The sequence below is a fragment of the Nerophis lumbriciformis genome, linkage group LG04 (genome assembly GCF_033978685.3).
Source record: "Nerophis lumbriciformis linkage group LG04, RoL_Nlum_v2.1, whole genome shotgun sequence".
Taxonomy (NCBI): Eukaryota; Metazoa; Chordata; class Actinopteri; order Syngnathiformes; family Syngnathidae; genus Nerophis; species Nerophis lumbriciformis.
Genome location: NC_084551.2, coordinates 57369735 through 57388758, shown reverse-complemented (window position 1 = coordinate 57388758; position 19024 = coordinate 57369735). Strand labels below are relative to the sequence as shown.

Genomic DNA, 19024 nt, shown 5'->3' with positions numbered 1-19024 from the left:
TAAAAACAACATTTTATCATTTCAGCACACAAAATAAACATTGGCTGCTTTTCAAATACGCCAATGCGATTTATTTCATAAAAGCACAAATCAAAGTCATTTTACAATACAATCTGTGCACACAAAAAAATTAAATAAAAAGGAAAGCGGATCGTGGAAGTTGAATGTCGGCCCATTTTTATTGTTAATAGCAAGACACTATAGTCAGTTTTTGTCCGACCAAATAAAAGCGGCATTGCTCACGTGATGGTTTAGACAGCCTGGCTTGAAGTCTTTAAACTATACAGCTGTACAGAAGGAAGGAACGTGGCTTACTTGGAGTTAAACAAAGCAAACGCTGACGGGGAACGTCCAGTTTCTAGGGCGCCATCCAGAAGGGCATAGACGGCTGCTGGGGCGGCGCTTTCGCTCGCGGGGGCGCCGAGCAGCGGTAACCTTGGATCCAGTCTAAGGAGGTAGAGGGGCACGGTCCAGGGTTACCTGGCCCTGGCGCCTTGACGCCGGAGTGCTCGTCTTCTTCGTCGGAGGAGTCGCCCGCGTACGCCACCAGTCCCATCTTTATTCGCTTCCCTGCCGGCTCTGCTCGAGAGAAAGCACATTTGGACAAAGAGAGAGAAGCGGCAGACACAGAATGGCAGCGGCATTGATTGGAAAAAAAAAAAAAAGCAAGATTAGTTCAGAGAATTCAAACACAACGTTTGCGACACCAGACGTCCGGGAACGCCGGCGTGGGTTAAAGGCCGTCCGATCGGAGCGTCACGGGACGGGGCGTGTCCAGCACCGGGCCCAGAGGCACATGGAAGAGAGGAAAAACACAGAAAAAAGAGAGAAAAAACACAAAAACAGGAGAGACTCTCGTTAGTGAGGGTGCAGACTGATGATGTCATCAGAACGGGACAAAAGGACTGATAAAAACAGGCTCCACTTTCTAGTCACCGCGGCAGAACCCTGCAAGAGTGGTGAGAAGCATGGCTCCGGAAGTCTTAAACTAGCACAAGACAGCGTGCACTTACCCACGGGGCCTTGCGGCGCCCTCCTCTCCTCCATCGGGGCTCGCGCCACGTTGACGGGCAGCAGCGGTGGTGGTGGCATTAGCTGCCGACTGCAGAGAGAAGGAACACGGCCTTAATCCTCGGCCGGAATTGCTTGCAAGAAGAAGGTGACTGGGAGCAGACAAGTGGGTCTAACTGATCCTTTAAAAAGGTGCACCTGCTGTACGCCGCTACCTTCATTCACCCACGCCAATATTTGTCTTCTCACTTTGAAATGAGGCAACAATTGTAGTTATGAGAAGCACAAACGTATTTATTATTAAGCGTCTGGAATGGACTTGTGCTTTTTTAAGTTGAAGTGGGGTGGTCATTTCTTTGTTTGGCCATAATAATTCATGGACTTAAGCTCATCACACGTGACATGATGCGGGCACGATTGTTCCTGAATACTTTCTAATATGTAACAAGTATGATTATTTGATACGTGTTTATATTGACAAATATCACCTTTTATTGTTCAATGATTCTTATCTATGTCTACCTTGTGTGCTTAGCTGTTGTGTAGCTGCTAACTCCTAGTAGCCTGCTTGTATCGCACATGATATCACACACAAGTAAACTTGCTGCAGGCCCGCTTGTATCACACATGATATCACACACAAGTTAACACGCTGCAGCACTGCTTGTATCACACATGATATTACACACAAGTAAACACGCTGCAGCACTGCTTGTATCGCACATGATATCACACACCAGTAAACACGCTGCAGAACCGCTTGTATTGCACATGATATCACAACACAAGTAAAAACTCTGCAGGACTGCTTGTATCGCACATGATATCACAACACAAGTAAACACGCTGCAGGCCCGCTTGTATCGCACATGATATTACAACACAAGTAAACACTCTGCAGGACTGCTTGTATCGCACATGATATCACAACACAAGTAAAACACTCTGTAGGACTGCTTGTATCGCACATGATATCACAACACAAGTAAAAACACTCTGCAGGACTGCTTGTCTCGCACATGATATCACACACAAGTAAACACTCTGCAGCACTGCTTGTATCACACATGATATTACACACAAGTAAACACGCTGCAGCACTACTTGTATCACACATGATATTACACACAAGTAAACACGCTGCAGCACTACTTGTATCACACATGATATCACACACACAAGTAAACACGCTGCAGAACCACTTGTATCGCACATGATATCACAACACAAGTAAAAACTCTGCAGGACTGCTTGTATCGCACATGATATCACACAAGTAAACACGCTGCAGGACCGCTTGTATCGCACATGACATCACAACACAAGTAAACACTCTGCAGGACTGCTTGTATCGCACATTATATCACAACACAAGTAAAAACACTCTGCAGGACTGCCAGTCTCGCACATGATATCACACACAAGTAAACACTCTGCAGCACTGCTTGTATCGCACATGATATTACACACAAGTAAACACGCAGCACTGCTTGTACCACACATGATATCACAACACAAGTAAAAACACTCTGCAGGACTGCTTGTATCGCACATGATATCACACAAGTAAACACGCTGCAGGACCGCTTGTATCACACATGATATCACAACACAAGTAAACACTCTACAGGACTGCTTGTATCACACATGATATCACAACACAAGTAAAAACACCCTGCAGGACAGCTTGTATCCCACATGATATCACAACAAGTAAAAACACTCTGCAGGACAGCTTGTATCGCACATGATATCACACAAGTACACACGCTGCAGAACCGCTTGTATCACACATGATATCACAACACAAGTAAAAACACTCTGCAGGACTGCTTGTATCGCACATGATATCACACACCAGTAATTAGCTGCAGAACCGCTTGTATCGCACATGATATCACAACACAAGTAAAAACACTCTGCAGGACTGCTTGTATCACACATGATATCACACACCAGTAAACACGCTGCAGCACTGCTTGTATCGCATATGATATCACACACAAGTACATACGCTGCAGGACTGCTTGTATCGCACATGATATCACACACAAGTAAAAACACGCTGCAGCACTGCTTGTATGGCACATGATATCACACACAAGTACACACGCTGCAGGACTGCTTGTATCGCACATGATATCACACACAAGTTAAAACACGCTGCAGCACTGCTTGTATGGCACATGATATCACACACAAGTACACGCGCTGCAGGACTGCTTGTATCGCACATGATATCAGACATTTGACATGCAAGCATGAAGTAGCTGTTTCCTTGCAGACAACTGAGCTTTTAAAAAGGTGTACCTGCTGGACCTCCATTCACTCAAACCGGCCTCTTTCAAGCTGCACAATCGTTGATGGCAGGTCTGTAAACAGCTCAGTAGATTTGATGGTGAAAACCTGAAAGTGACCGTCAAATCATCAGTTGTGCCAATTTTTCCTATTTACAGCAATGTGCTGTAAAAACAGGAAACGTAGAATTTACAGTGAAAAAAGCAGCTCAGTCACCAGAATTGTTGCGGCTAAACAACAGTGTGACGCTTTTCCAATTTATAGTCAATGTTATGTTATTTTCATTGTTAAATAAAGCTTTTTTCCTCATTTTTACAGGCTAACTAAACTAAAAGGTTGGGATAGACTGTTATTCATCCCACAGTGGGGAAATCACATGCAGGTTCTTACAAGCAGTAACAGAAGTAAAGTGTCTCCAGGTCTATATTGGATGTCAAAGTTGACCAACTTGTCAGATTATGTCCACTACCTTCTACTATCCAGGTGAGAGGTAGGATTTTTTCATCTAGAATGAACTTTCACCAACTCAGCTCAATATGTCTATATAGCATTAACCTCTTAAGGCCCAAGCTGTTTGTTTACATGCTTTTTTTTATTTCTCTTTGCTATTTGGGCTTATTGGACCCTAATTAGAATAAAAACTAAGAATCATATTTTGATATGATGTCCATAAGTACACAAACGTGTACTTCATGTAGTGACATGCTAATTCTGGTGCTGTCCACGCATGTGGCCACTAAGCCTTTAGAGGTTTTAAAGCTAGTTAGCTCTCGGTCATCACGGCGCCGCTAAAAGTAGTTCCTTGGTGTTAGCGCTTATAATAGCAATATCTCTATTACTCGTTAATATTTAGAGCATTGTTGGCACTTTTTGGATGTCTTTTTAAAAGGACTTTATGGGTACTCTCATCAGCAGTATTGTTAGCCACTTCTTACTGGCCATATTTTATGACTTAGAATGCATAAATATAGGACAACATCTCGTCTTGATGGACAACATCCCCCCCGCCTCCCCAAAAAAAAGTGCAGTTCCCCTTTAAAAAGTACAGTAAAAGAGTTCATACTAAAAGGTCTCAAATGTACTATAACATAAAAGTCGGGGATGAAGGAGATGTTTCAAAAAACAACATGTATGGAGAGTTATTTTGTTGGCATATTGTAAAAATTAAATGATTATTTATGAGCGCTATTACAAAATGATTAGCATCTATAACACAACTCAGGATAGAAGCTCCTTCCTAGTCCCGTGACAGTGTTTCAATAGTTATTAACAGAACTTTCAGTACCTGTCCCTCTCACTCGGCGGGCCGGAGGAACTCGATGGTGGGGGTCCTGTTGTCTCGGGGCCGCCCGCTGAGAAGCCTGCACCTAAATTAGTCATATGAATGGGTCCATGCTATGAGCAGAAAAACACACAGGTGCCATTAGCAGACATCCTCTACTCTGCTAACTTACTTACTTTAGTGGCCACATCACAGCTACACATTGTTGTCATGTGTGACCCACCTTCTCCCAACTCACCTTTGCAGCCTGGCACAGGACATTAACGCACAGGAAGTAAGAGCTAACGCACAGGAAGTTAGGGCTAACTCACAGGAAGTAAGAGCTAATGCACAGGAAGTAAGATACAGCTAACACACAGGAAGTTAGAGCTAACTCACAGGAAGTAAGATACAGCTAACACACAGGAAGTTAGAGCTAACTCACAGGAAATAGGATACAGCTAACACACAGGAAGTTAGAGCTAAATCACAGGAAGTAAGATACAGCTAACACACGGGAAGTTAGAGCTAACGTACAGGAAGTAAGATACAGCTAACATACAGGAAGTCACAACTAAGGCACAGGACGTAAGATACAGCTAACATACAGGAAGTCACAACTAAGGCACAGGAAGTAAGATACAGCTTAGGCACAGGACGTAAGATACAGCTAACGCACAGGAAGTCACCACTAACGCACAGGAAGTCACCACTAACGCACAGGAAGTAAGATACAGCTAACGCACAAGAAGTCACTACTAACGCACAAGAAGTCACAACTAATGCACAAGAAGTCACAACTAACACACAATAAGTCACAACTAACACACAGGAAGTCACAACTAACACACAGGAAGTCACAACTATCACACTAGAAGCCACAACTAACACACAAGAAGTCACAATTAACACACAGGAAGTCACAACTAACACACAGGAAGTCACAACTAACACACAAGAAGTCACAACTATCACACTAGAAGTCACAACTAACACACAAGAAGTCACAACTAACACACAGGAAGTCACAACTAACACACAAGAAGTCACAACTATCACACTAGAAGTCACAAGTAACGCACAGGAAGTCACAACTAACGCACAGGAAGTCACAACTAACACACAAGAAGTCACAACTAACACACAGGAAGTCACAACTAACACACATGAAGTCACAACTAACACACAGGAAGTCACAACTAACACACAGGAAGTCACAACTAACACACAAGAAGTCACAACTAACACACAGGAAGTCACAACTAACACACAAGAAGTCACAACTATCACACAAGAAGTCACAAGTAACGCACAAGAAGTCACAAGTAACGCACAGGAAGTCACAAGTAACGTACAGGAAGTCACAACTAACACGCAAGAAGTCACAACTAACACACAAGAAGTCACAAGTAACACACAAGAAGTCACAACTAACACACAGGAAGTCACAACTAACACACAAGAAGTCACAACTAACACACAGGAAGTCACAACTAACACACAAGAAGTCACAAGTAACGCACAAGAAGTCACAAGTAACGCACAAGAAGTCACAAGTAACGCACAGGAAGTCACAAGTAACGTACAGGAAGTCACAACTAACACGCAAGAAGTCACAACTAACACACAAGAAGTCACAAGTAACGCACAGGAAGTGAGCGATACGGGAGAAAAAGACAACTTCAAGGTGCGATACTAAGGGTCCACCTGTGGCTCACCTGATATCCGAGCAGACCACTGTCACACTCATCCGGCACTTCCTCCGTGAAGCGTCTTTTCAGTGGTGGATTGGCGGAGATGGCGGGGGGCGGAGCTTTGGGCGGTGGAAAGGACACGAGAGGTGGAAGTGTCTGCACAGAGAAGACAACGGTTAGCAGTGTGAGCGTATCATTTAGTGTCAGCACTTTTATTGTGAAGGTTGGAAGTGCTTTTACTTGACGTATACAACATGAGAAGAAGCTTGTTCTTCTAATGTCTTGATGACTATATTGTACACGTCCTTCATGTCATTGTTACTTTACTTAGTTAGTAAAATACCTGAAAATGTTACAGGCAGATTTGAAGTAATATAACTGAGGCATACGCTGGTAGAATTAGATGGAGAAAAATGTGTCAAGTACAATATTATATGACTTTGTGTAGAATTGTGCTATCTAAATAAACTTGCCCTGCGGCAGCAAAATTAATTTGAACGTTTAGCATGTTAACATTAGCATGTTTACAGGTATCTTGTGTCACGTATTAAATTACAAGACTGAGTTGTAAGGCGCCAAAATTGTTTCAAAAAGTTAGCATGCTAACAGGTAGAATGTGTCAGGTACTAAGTCATATGACTCCGAGGTGTACGGCGGCAAAATTGGCTTAAAAAGTTAGCATGCTAATGCTAGCATGTATACATAGATACCAGTATGTCGAGTCAAGAAGGTAGTAATAACCAGTGCTAAGCTGCGCTGCGGTACTCCCACGGCCACGCCCCCTTTCTCTCCTCAGAGTGCTGGTCGCCGACAGCACATCTCTGCATACATGAACTTGTGAAAGCCTTCATTTTTTTGCCGCCAATTCCAGTTTTTGTCCTCCTTTCCTGTGTGGGCTCATTAAAGGAGCGCCACAAGTTTCATGTTCCGTCATTCAATGGAATAACGCCACAAAGATGGATGGACTTGAAGATATAGATCCGAGTAAGCTGACAAATAGTTGATTATTATATAAGTAAAGAATAGCAGGCAGCAGCTCACACATTCTCATACTTTCTGTAACATCCAGGAAGAAATGTCAGCCAGGACTGCTTGTATTTATCTATAACATAAAGCTCTTAATGGTCATTTCTACCTGCGCCACTGGACCTGGAGCAGGAACGGGGGGCGGACCCACTGGCGGTGCGATATTTAGAACCGGTCTCGACAGGTACTGAGGGAGAACACCCTCGGGTGGCACCGGAGGCATGGGAGGGGGAACCGAGAAGGGCGGGGGTGGAGGCTGGGCCACAGGAAGTGGGAAGCCCGGCTGGAACCCTGCTGGGGGGTAGAAGGCGGGCTGCGGGGGCATCCCGTTCACCACTGGGGGCGGAGCAAAGCCTGGAAGGAGAGCAGGACAAGTTGAAAGGCTACAGCTGGTACAAAATAGCAGTGATGTGTTCCTGAACACTTTGAGAGAAGAAGAGGAACGTTTAAGGGGTAGGAGGAGGAAAATTGATCAAACAAAAGCAAAAATGTAAAAAATTGGAAGTAAAAAAAGCAAAATTGAGGGAAACATTTGAAAATTTAAGGGAAAAAGAGGAAAGTTGAGGCGAGAAAAAAGCAAAATTGAGTGGGGGGAAAAAAGAGGAAAATTTAGGACAAAAAAGGAAAATGGAGGGGAAAAAAAGAGGGAAATTGAGAGGGGGAAAGAGGAAAATTTATTGGAAAAAGGAGGAAAATTGAGGGGGGAGAAAAGTAAAATTGTTTTGTCATTTTATTTAATCTGAGCAACAACTTGAGGCAGTTTAATGTTGATTAACGTGAGCAGAATTATTATAGTGTTCCCAATGTTAAAAGGATAAAGCCATTGTTTACAAATTTGGTAAATAAATAACCAAAAAATTTATATTTTGTTGCTTTCTTACTGTACCGAAAATGAACCGAACCGTGACCTCTAAACAGAGGTTCGTACCGAACCAAAATTTTTGTGTACCGTTACACCCCTAATATTTACATATAAACACTGACATTTATCATTGATATATTGTTATTTACAGATAAACACTGACATGTATCATTTATATATTATTTACAGATAAACACTGACATGTATTATTGATGTATTGTTATTTACAGATAAACACTGACATTATTTATATATTGTTATTTACAGATAAACACTGACATTTATTATTGATATATTGTTATTTACCGATAAACACTGACATGTATTATTGATATAGTGTTTACAGATAAACACTGACATTTATCATTGATATGTTATTTACAGATAAACACTGACATTATTTATATATTATTTACAGATAAACACTGACATTTATTATTGATATATTGTCATTTACAGATAAACACTGACATTTATTATTTATATATTATTTACAGATAAATACTGACATTTTTTATATATTATTTACAAATAAACACTGACTATTATTTATATATTGTTATTTACAGATAAACACTGACATGTATTATTTATATGTTGTTATTTACAGATAAACACTGACATTTATTATTTATATATTATTTACAGATAAACACTGACATTCTTTATATATTATTTACAGATAAACACTGACATTTATATATTATTATTTACAGATTAAATGGACCAAAAGGCAACATTTACTGACTTTTTATGAACAATTCAGTACATTTTGTTTTAAAATTATGTTTTGTGTATTTTTTTGTGTTTTATTTACGTACATGTTAGTAAAATAAATCTGACCTAGTATCGATTTTCAAATGAATCGCTATTCTTATTCATAATGATTCTTAATCGATTTAAAAAAAAAAAAATGTTCCCCAGCCCAAAAAATCTGTCTACTTCAATACATTTCTACCCACACATTTCCTGAACAAAACCCGTTTTCTTTTAAGTAATATCAGAATCCACCAGAGCTGTTTATCTATTGTATGGTGGAACGTAGTTAATCATACAACTGGCACCCAATGTTATTAAAAACAAATCTTGATTTTGAATCAATTCTGAATCGAATCGTGTGCTGCCCAAAGATTCACAGCACTACCAACCACACACTTTTACACGACATATAGTTCCAGGACCTTACAGGTGCTGAACTTTTGGTGGAAAAAAGGCCTGCGGACACAATCAAGTCACTCACGACGTACCTTGTTGAGATGGCATCACTGAGCTCATTTGAGTCAGGAAGCGGGAGTACTCAGTGTGGACCTAATGAGAGCAAACACAGCCTTGTATTGGTCCAATAACTATTCAATCAATGAGTGGAACATTTCACCGAAGCAGGACTTACAGTTTGAAGCAAGTTCTGACACAAAGTTTTTGCTGCTGCAAGACCTTCTGGTTTGGGGTGACTGTGGAGGCGAAGGGAACATGGGATGAGAGAAGACACCTGGGAGAGGTGCAGCACCTACCTGATGTAAATGTACATGGGCTCAAAGGCCTCCCGTCCAGACGTAGGCTCCAGACAACCCGAGCCTTTTCCCCTGAGGAAGACTTTGGCCCCCGTTTCAGCCTGGATGTGCTGCAGGTACGAGCAGCCGGGACCCTCCACACGCTCTTTGACCACAAAGCCGGGGATGGCGTGCTCCAGGCCCACAAAGATTTTATCTTGAACGTAATGCATCTGCGACAACAGGAGACAAGGACAGTGATGCATCCCATGCAAAGTATATAAAGTACAGTATATCATTTTGAATGTGTCATTTGTTTTTTAAATATAAATAAAACTTAGTTAAAAGATTGCAGCAAGTCTTTTTTTGTACACGTTGAACATAAGTCACTGATGGAAACAATAATGGAATGAAAATTGCATGCCGTTTTATATATTCTGTATACACAACTTTACTACAAGTTAGGTCACACACTATATTCATTGACATTTGATTATTTGTGTATCACACACATACATGCACGCACGCACGCTTTGGAGCTCCTGCCATGAAAGAAAATAATGTTTGCCTTGGTGCCTTAAAATATGAGCCATCCTTTAAGGCAGGAGTGTCAAACTCAAATACAGAATGGGCCAAAATTTAAAAGTGAACAAAGCCGCGGGCCAAGGTTGAACAAATTAACCTTTTAATAGGGACCCAAACAAGTTTTGCATTGAATATTGAACAAGCAAGGCTTATATAACTTTAGTGACATGCAAAATCCAGTTTCAAATAATAATAATAAAAACATATCAATGGCATATCAAATACAATTTAAATAAAAAATTGAATGCCTCTTTTCTATTTGCAGCCTTCTGAGGTAAATATCAACATTAACTTTTTCCACAGGCTAATACATTTGAAAATAAAATAACAATGAATAAACCAAGCATTCAGGACTTTAAACTGCTCAGTTTGCAACACACTGATCTAATCTGATGTGCCCAAGCCAGATACCTGCCATCTTTTCTTGGATGCTAGTTCATTAATGTCGGGGCTCAGGCTTTGAGCTGAGGCAACCTTTATTATCGAACAAAGGTGTTCATCAGTCATTATATCCCGCAGTCTTGGGGGCGTGCCTTAAAGGCACTGCCATTAACGTCCACTTTTCATCCATTCTAACAACGTGCCGGCCCAGTCACAGGGATATGTGCGGTTTCTGTCCGCACACACACAAGTTAATGCAACGCATACTTGATCAACAGCGATACAGGTTACACTGAGGGTGCCCGAATAAACAACTTTAACATTGTTAGAAATATACACCACACTGTGAATCCACACCAAACAAGAATGACAAACACATTTCGGGAGAATATCCGCACCGTAACACAACATAAACACAACAGAACAAATACCCGGAACCCTTTGCAGCACTAACTCTTCTGGGACGCTACAAAATACACCCCCCGGCTACCACCAACCCCCCCACACACATTCCAGAGTTTGACACCCATGCTTTAAGGCAACACTTGCCTTGACCTTAAAAAGTAAAAATTCGAGGCCCGTAAGCAGACATATTGTCTGTTGTTTTGTTTCGCAATATTTTGCAAAACCCACTTTTTTTACCTTCTGGTACCTGCTGATGTGTATTTGGGATCTGTAAAAGTCCTGAACGTTTGCGTGCGTGCATCCACCATTGTAGTCGATAAGCTCCTTCTTTTTCTCTACCTTCTTGTTATGGGACATTCATCCTCCACTGTTGCCATTTTTAATATAAAGTAGCGTAATGTTCTAACTTATATCTGTCAGGAGACTCGCTATGGAAGCGCTAGAAACTACCGGTGTAGTGAGTTTACATTATTCACCCACAGAACTTTAGTTAGCAGAGAGTTCCGGTCGGACGTTTTTTCACGGGACACATTTCGGGCGTTGTTGTTGCACTAGTGAGCCACGGATGAGGAGATGCTGCGCCGTTATTGATTGAAGTCAAGTGTGAATGTCATTAAAACAGTTAGCGCCATCTTTTGACACTTCTTCCACACCCGTCCTTGCACGCTACACCGCTACAACAAAGATGACGGGGAGAAGATGCTGTCGAAGTGGAGCCAAGTGAATAAGACCGCCCACAAAACGGAGCATCCTGAAAAGACGGTCAGAAAGCGACTTGAAGATGGACTGTAAAACATCATCCATGCAACATTTTGAAAGAACCACCATTACGTGTTATGTAGACCACAAGGAAGTCTTTTACATTTAGAAAAAAAAATTCTAATACAACCCCTTTAAAGCGCCTTTAATGTGAAAATAGACCTGAATAGACCTGCTCATCAGCAGTGCGCCTAATAATCCGGTGCGGCCTATGGTCTGGAAAATACAGTAACCATAGTCAGACGTACTGTGCTTCAACATACGGTATTCTTATGGTCACAGGTATCTGAGCAATCTCGGGGATGCCCTGAGTGGTGCGACGTGAAGGTGTTAGGTGTGACAAGTTGTGAGCATCATTTCGCGGGATCACTTACCCCGGTCTGGAAGTGAGGTTTGTCGGGGGCCGTCGGGGGTAGTGAGGGTTTGGGGGGTTGCAGGTAGACCGTGATTGAGGGCACGTTGGGCGAGGGGAAGGGTGAGGACGCCGACGACGTGGCAGTTGCCGCTTTCACGACCTTGTTGGTGATGATCTCCTTGATTTTGTCGACGGCGCCTGCGAAGGACAGCCAAGGAAAGTTGTCAGTCAGCCGTTACCGTGACGCCACATGCGGTGTAGAACACTGACGGTCCACGATGTCCCTCGTCTGTCCCTGGACGTGCAGATACAGAGGCCGATCCCTGCGGGCGTGACAAAGGAAACACCGGTCAGCGTGATAAGCGAGCCAAGGAGGCCAAATGAGACAACTCGTCACCCTGGGGACGCTTTGCTGCGCTCCACTGGAGTCATGTAGCGCCCTCTGGTGGACACGGCAGCGCCGCTCACTTTGCTGACCTGTCAACACATGCCAATGTATTAGCGCCATCGTTCCAGTTGCACTCGTCCCGCGTCCACACTCACCTCGTCCTGCATCTGTCCTCGCGTTAAAAGATTGCGGCACGTGATGGGAACGTCGTTGATCTCCACTTCTGCCACCACCAGGTCATCTTTGGTCTTTGCTGGAACCAGGGGCTTCCCGGAGGCCAGCGCCTGGCAGGGATCAATGTTTCACATGCACTCGTCAGTCATGGCCACTCCTTTTTTACATGTTGGATAACTTCTGTCTTCATGTCTCTCATAATGGTTGTGAATGAGAGGCAAAATTGTTGGCATTAACACACTTTTTGTGTCTTTTTATACATTTAAATCAGAAAGGACGTGCATTTCCAGAAGTCCAGATTTTATTTTATTTCTTTACCTTTTTGCCTTCCCCGGGTCAAAACTCCCGTTTTTTTTTAAATCAATTATCGCTTTCCGGCAATTTTTTAAAGTTTGTTTATATTTTCCGGGTCAAATTTCCGTCCCCGTTTATTGCGTTTTTATTGGTCCACTTCAAAGTAATGAACTTTCCGGTACAATTTCTTCAACTTTGATTCGCCGAAAGGTTTATCAATGACAAATACTGCCTCGGTTTATTTTTTTTTTTTTAATCAATTATCGCTTTCCGCCAATTTTTTTATTTTGTTTATATTTTCTGGGTCAAATTTCCATCCCCGTTTATTGCGTTTTTATTGGTCCACTTCAAAGTAACGAACTTTCCGGTACAATTTCTTCAACTTTGATTCGCCGAAAGGTTTATCAATGACAAATACTGCCTCAGTTTGCACCGGAACAACTTTAGCGCGAGGGGCTGTCAAAAGAAAGACTTGATGGAAAACACTAAGGTGAGTCTTTTTGACTTCATCCTGTGCCATGTCTCCAGTAAATGACTTGCAGTGTTGGCGTTAACGCACTGTGTGTCTTTTTACGCATTGACATCAGAAAGGACGCGCAATTCCAGAAGCCCGCACGTCCCCTGGACACGGATTTATTTTTAATTTTTATTTGATCGATTATCGCTTTCCGCCGATGTTTTGTTTTGTTTATATTTGCCGGATCAAATTTCCGTCCCCGTTTATTGCCTTTTTTATTGGTCGTACATTTTGATTCGTCGAAAGGTTTATCAATGACAAATACTGCCTCAGTTTGCACCGGGACAACTTTATCGCAAGGGGCTGTCAAAAGAAAGACTTGACGGTAAACACTAAGGTGAGTCTTTTTAACTTCATCCTGTGCCATGTCTCCAGTAAATGACTTGTTTTAGTCTTCGTGAGTCCATGGAAACTTCACTTTTATCTCCCGCTGGATCAACATTGTTCGCGGATGGAGACGGGCTAGCTGTTAGCATCAAGCTAACCAGCACTCGACCAGACTACTCCACCCCAAAAGCATACTTTGTAAGTCAACAAACATGTGCCTTTTGAAGTGGTAATGTGCGAGGAGTGTTGAAAAGGAGTCTCTTGGAGAAATGGCAGACAAGTTAGCAAGTGACATCATCACCCTCATTGTTTACTGAAGCAGAGATGCTGACTGTGCGTTATGATCAACGTTTTATCCATAGACTTATCAGATGTAATTTTTTATAATCTATAGCAGGGGTGTCAAAAGTGTGGCCTGGAGGCCATTTGCGGCCCGTAGCTAATGTTTTAAAAGCCCAAAGCACATTTAAAAAAATACTATTAACATAAACAAAAACATAACAAAAGTGGAATAAAAAAGCTTACAGGTGAAATGTCATAAAGAAAAAGTTGCAATGTTGACTAATAAAACAAAACTGTTTAAAACTGTCATTGCTCAAAACATAAAATTTAATCAAAATCAATGTTTTTATGAATTATTGACCTATCCAAGGTTCCCGTTACTTCACATCAAATATTACACTTTGAAACATAGTTTTTGTGGAAGACTTTGCATATTTTGTGTTTTTTCCATAAGAGTTTTCTTTGACAAAAAGGGCAGAAAACAAACAAACAAAAACACAACATAAAAAAAATAACAACTTAGAATTGAGGGATAGATGTGAAGTTGATGTCGACTCTAGAGATTTAAATAAATAAATAAAGTATGTATGCCCTGGCACACCATTGTCATCATTTCATGACCAAGCAAAAAACTTTACACTTTTATACTGAAATAAATACAGATACAACTTATTAAATACAAATATAGAAAAAAGTAGAGGTAAAGTTTAGATCCATGAGGGAAAGAAGAAATTGAATGAATGTTTATAACTGAATACATTTACATAAACATTTCTTTTCTTTTGTATTATTTTTAAATGAATGAAGTAACGTTTATGACAAAACACAATACGGAATAGCATGCATTTATCATTTGTTTTCAAAATGCTTACAAAAAAGTGGGACCCCAAAAATTTTCTGTGGGTCCCCATTTTAATGACTTGAAAATTTCTAGCGCCAACACTGATATAGGCGATGATAAATTGCGAACAAATTGTTACTACACCATAAGTTGTGGGCGTGGCCTGGCGCCAAACTTTGCTACGATGGTTTATGGCCATTCTTTAACAAACTCCTCCAAGGGACTTTGACCTAATGAATGGTGGTTAAAATGACAGATACTACACATATAGGTGATGATTAATAAAAACAGACACATTTCTACTACGCCATAAGATGTGGGCGTGGCCTGGCGCCAAACTTCGATGTGAGGGTTCGCCACAAAACAGAAACTCTGTCCAAGGAGTCCAGCTCTTGATCCTAAATGCTACAAATGATGATGGCAGCCTGAAGTAGCGTTATTTCATTTTAATTTAGTTCAATTATTTTTACTTTATTGGGGCCCAGGCATCGGAGCAAGCCCTGGACTTCCTGAAAATGTCAGGGCCCGGAGGAGCACCGCCGTTCAACGCTGCACGCAGCTTTTATATGTTTATATTATTTGTCTTTTATTTAACTTGAATATATATACATATTAAGTTAAAGTACCAATGATGGTCACACACACACTAGGTGTGGCAAAATTATTCTCTGCATTGGACACATCACCCTTGATCACCCCCTGGGAGGTGAGGGGAGCAGTGGGCAGCAGCGGTGGCCGCGCCCGAGAATCATTTTTGGTGATTTAACCCCCAATTCCAACCCTTGATGCGGAGTGCCAAGCAGGGAGGTAATGGCTCCCATTTTTATATATATATGAATACATACAGTGGTGGTCAAAAGTGTACGTACACTTGTAAAGAACATCATGTCATGGCTGTCTTGACTTTACAATCATTTCTACAACTCTTATTTGTTTGTGATGTAGTGATTGGAGCACATATTTGTTGGTCACAAAAAACATTCATGAAGTTTGCTTCTTTTATGAATTTATTATGGCTCTACTGAAAATGTGAGGGTGAAAAGTATACATACAGCAATGTTAATATTTGCTTACATGTCCCTTGGCAAGTTTACCTGCAATAAGGCGCTTTTGGTAGCCATCCACAAGCTTCTGCTTGACCACTAAATTGGTGCAGTTCAGCTAAATGTGTTGCTTTTCTGACATGGACTTGTTTCTTCAGCATTGTCCACACCTTTAAGTCAGGACTTTGGGAAGGCCATTCTAAAACCTTCATTCTAGCCTGATTTAGCCATTCCTTTACCACTTTTGAGGTGTGTTTGGGGTCATTGTCCTGTTGGAACACCCAACTGCGCCCAAGACCCAACCTCCGGGCTGATGATTTTAGCTTGTCCTGAACAATTTGGAGCTAATCCTCCTTTTTCATTGTCCCATTTAAAGCAGCAGTTCCATTGGCAGCAAAACAGGCCCAGAGCATAATACTACTACCACCATGCTTGACGGTAGGCCTGGTGTTCAGGGATTAAAGGCCTCACCTTTTCTCCTCCAAACATATTGCTGGGTATTGTGGCCAAACAGCTCCATTTTTGTTTCATCTGACCACAGAACTTTCCTCCAGAATGTCTTATCTTTGTCCATGCGATGAAACAATACACTTATACTTTTGACCCAGCACAATTGCTCACATTTTCAGTAGAGCCATAATAAATTCATAAAAGAAGCAAACTTCATGAATGTTTTTTGTGACCAACAAGTATGTGCTCCAATCACTACATCACAAACAAATAAGAGTTGTAGGAATGATTGTAAAGTCAAGACAGCCATGACATGATGGTCTTTACAAGTGTACGTACACTTTTGACCACTACTTTGTGTGTGTGTGTATATATATATATATATATATGATTAATGATATAACACACACGTAAACACTCTGCAGGACTGCTTGTATCGCACATGATATCACACACACAAGTAAACACGCCGCAGGACTGCTTATATTGCACATGATATAACACAAGTAAACACGCCGCAGGACTGCTTGTATCGCACATGACATAAGTAAACGCGCTCCAGGACTGCTTGTATCGCCCATGATATCACACACAAGTAAACATGCTGCAGGGCTACTTGTATCGCACATGATATCACACACAAGTAAACACTCTGCAGGACTGCTTGTATCGCACATGATATCACACACACAAGTAAACACGCCGCAGGACTGCTTGTATCGCACATGATATCACACACACAAGTAAACACGCCGCAGGACTGCTTGTATCGCACATGACATCACAAGTAAACACGCTGCAGGACTGCTTGTATCACCCATGATATAACACACAAGTAAACATGCTGCAGGGCTACTTGTATCGCACATGATATCACACACAAGTAAACACTCTGCAGGACTGCTTGTATCGCACACGATATTACACACAAGTAAACACGCCGCAACCTGAGGGTTCCTGGTTCAAGCCCCACCTTCGACCAACCTCGTCACGTTTGTCGTGTCCTTGAACAAGACACGTCACCCTTGCTCCTGATGGGTGGTGGTTCGGGCCTTGCATGGCATCTCCCGTCATCAGTGTGTGAATGTGTGTGTGTGAATGTGTGTGTGAATGGGTGAATGTGGAAATAGTGTCAAAGTGCTTTGAGTACCTTGAAGGTAGAAAAGTGTAAGTATAACCTAATTCTTTACCAGTGTATGTCAACTTTTGACCACGACTGTACTTGCATTATTTTCCACATATTAGCTGACAACATGCTAGAGCCCAGGCCTAAAAAAAAGTACCTTGTCGACGAACCCGGGCGTGCCTATTTGAGACGGCTTGAGTTTGCCCTTGGCGACCAGCATGGCGTTAATCTTGGCGGCCACGGCGGAGGCGGCGTCCAGGGCGCCGGTGGGTGCAGAAGTGATGGGCACAGAGCTCAGCATGGCGTTCAGCTTGTTGGCCGCGGCCGCGGCGGCGTCCAGACCCCCGGTGGGTGCCGACCCGGACCCGGTGGCTCCTCCGGGACATGGACCTGGCTGGTCCCACTTGCTGCTGCGGCGACTGGCAAGACAGGCACTTTGTTCATGGCGGCGTTCAAGAACAACAACAACAACAAAGACTTTTCCATTGCGGTGTTGAAGAACAACAACAACAATAACAAACACAATTATGCAGCGATGTGTGGCTTATGAACACAAGCTAACATGCTAACACCAAGGAGCTCGGACAAACTGAATACACACGGCGGTCAAATTGTGATTAATAACAATAACTCCCCGACAAAACACTCACCCGCCGTTGTGACTTCCACCAAATGACATATATGTCCTTTAAAACCTTTCAATGTGTCCTGTTTGTAGCGCACCGACGACACTAGCGCTTGTTTACCGGCTAATGCTAACCGACACGCGGGCTTCCGTCTTCTTCTCCTTCTTCATTTATAATAATAATAATAATAATAATAGATTGTATTTGTAAAAAGCACTTTATATTGAGCAAACAACCTCAAAGTGCTACAATGTCATTAAAAAATTAAATAAAAATAAAAATATAATAAAAATAAATTGAATGGCGGGTCGCAACCAACGTCACAGGTGCACACCGCCACCTACTGTACTGGAGGGGGAATCCTCAGGGTGAGTACTTGGGTTACAGACTATGTTGGTATATACATATCAAATACTGTATGTATTTACACAAAACCACACAAAAGACGCGGGAAAAATAAACAACAACAACAAAATTATATATATATATATATATATATATATATATATATATATATATATATATATATATATATATATATATATATATATATATGTAATAATAATTAATTTGTAACGCACTTTGCATTTGTTAAAATCTCAAAATGCTACAAAGTATAAAAAAGTTTAAAAAAAATAAAAATAGAAAGTTAGAATATATAATAGAACATTTAAATAGAAATAAAAACATGAAAAACACTAGATAAACACTAGATAAAACATAGAAACATAGATAAAATAGAAATAAAAACACGAAAGCACTGGATAAACACTAAATAAAACATAGAAACATAGATAAAATAGAAATAAAAACATGAAAAACACTAGAT

General features: G+C 41.5%; 1 protein-coding gene across 3 annotated transcripts; it reads right to left on the bottom strand.

Moving 5' to 3' along the window:
* Nucleotides 1-154: 154 nt before the first annotated feature.
* Nucleotides 155-18377, bottom strand: khdc4 (KH domain containing 4, pre-mRNA splicing factor). Of its 3 annotated transcripts, XM_061958083.2 has the most exons (15): nt 18220-18377; nt 17727-17988; nt 12671-12799; nt 12525-12604; nt 12398-12450; nt 12147-12325; nt 9664-9875; nt 9543-9603; nt 9400-9460; nt 7400-7644; nt 6289-6420; nt 4595-4704; nt 3322-3417; nt 1014-1102; nt 155-579 (listed from the first exon to the last, which is right to left on the bottom strand). In XM_061958083.2, exons 1-15 carry the CDS (start codon nt 18246-18248, stop codon nt 359-361), a joined length of 1959 nt encoding a protein of 652 aa, XP_061814067.2. In that variant the 5' UTR covers nt 18249-18377; the 3' UTR covers nt 155-358. The 3 variants fall into 3 exon arrangements, with proteins under 3 accessions (XP_061814067.2, XP_061814075.2, XP_072769184.1); XM_061958091.2 differs by lacking the exon at nt 3322-3417; XM_072913083.1 differs by lacking the exon at nt 3322-3417 and having other exon boundaries at nt 428-1102.
* Between the last annotated feature and the right edge of the window lie 647 nt (nt 18378-19024).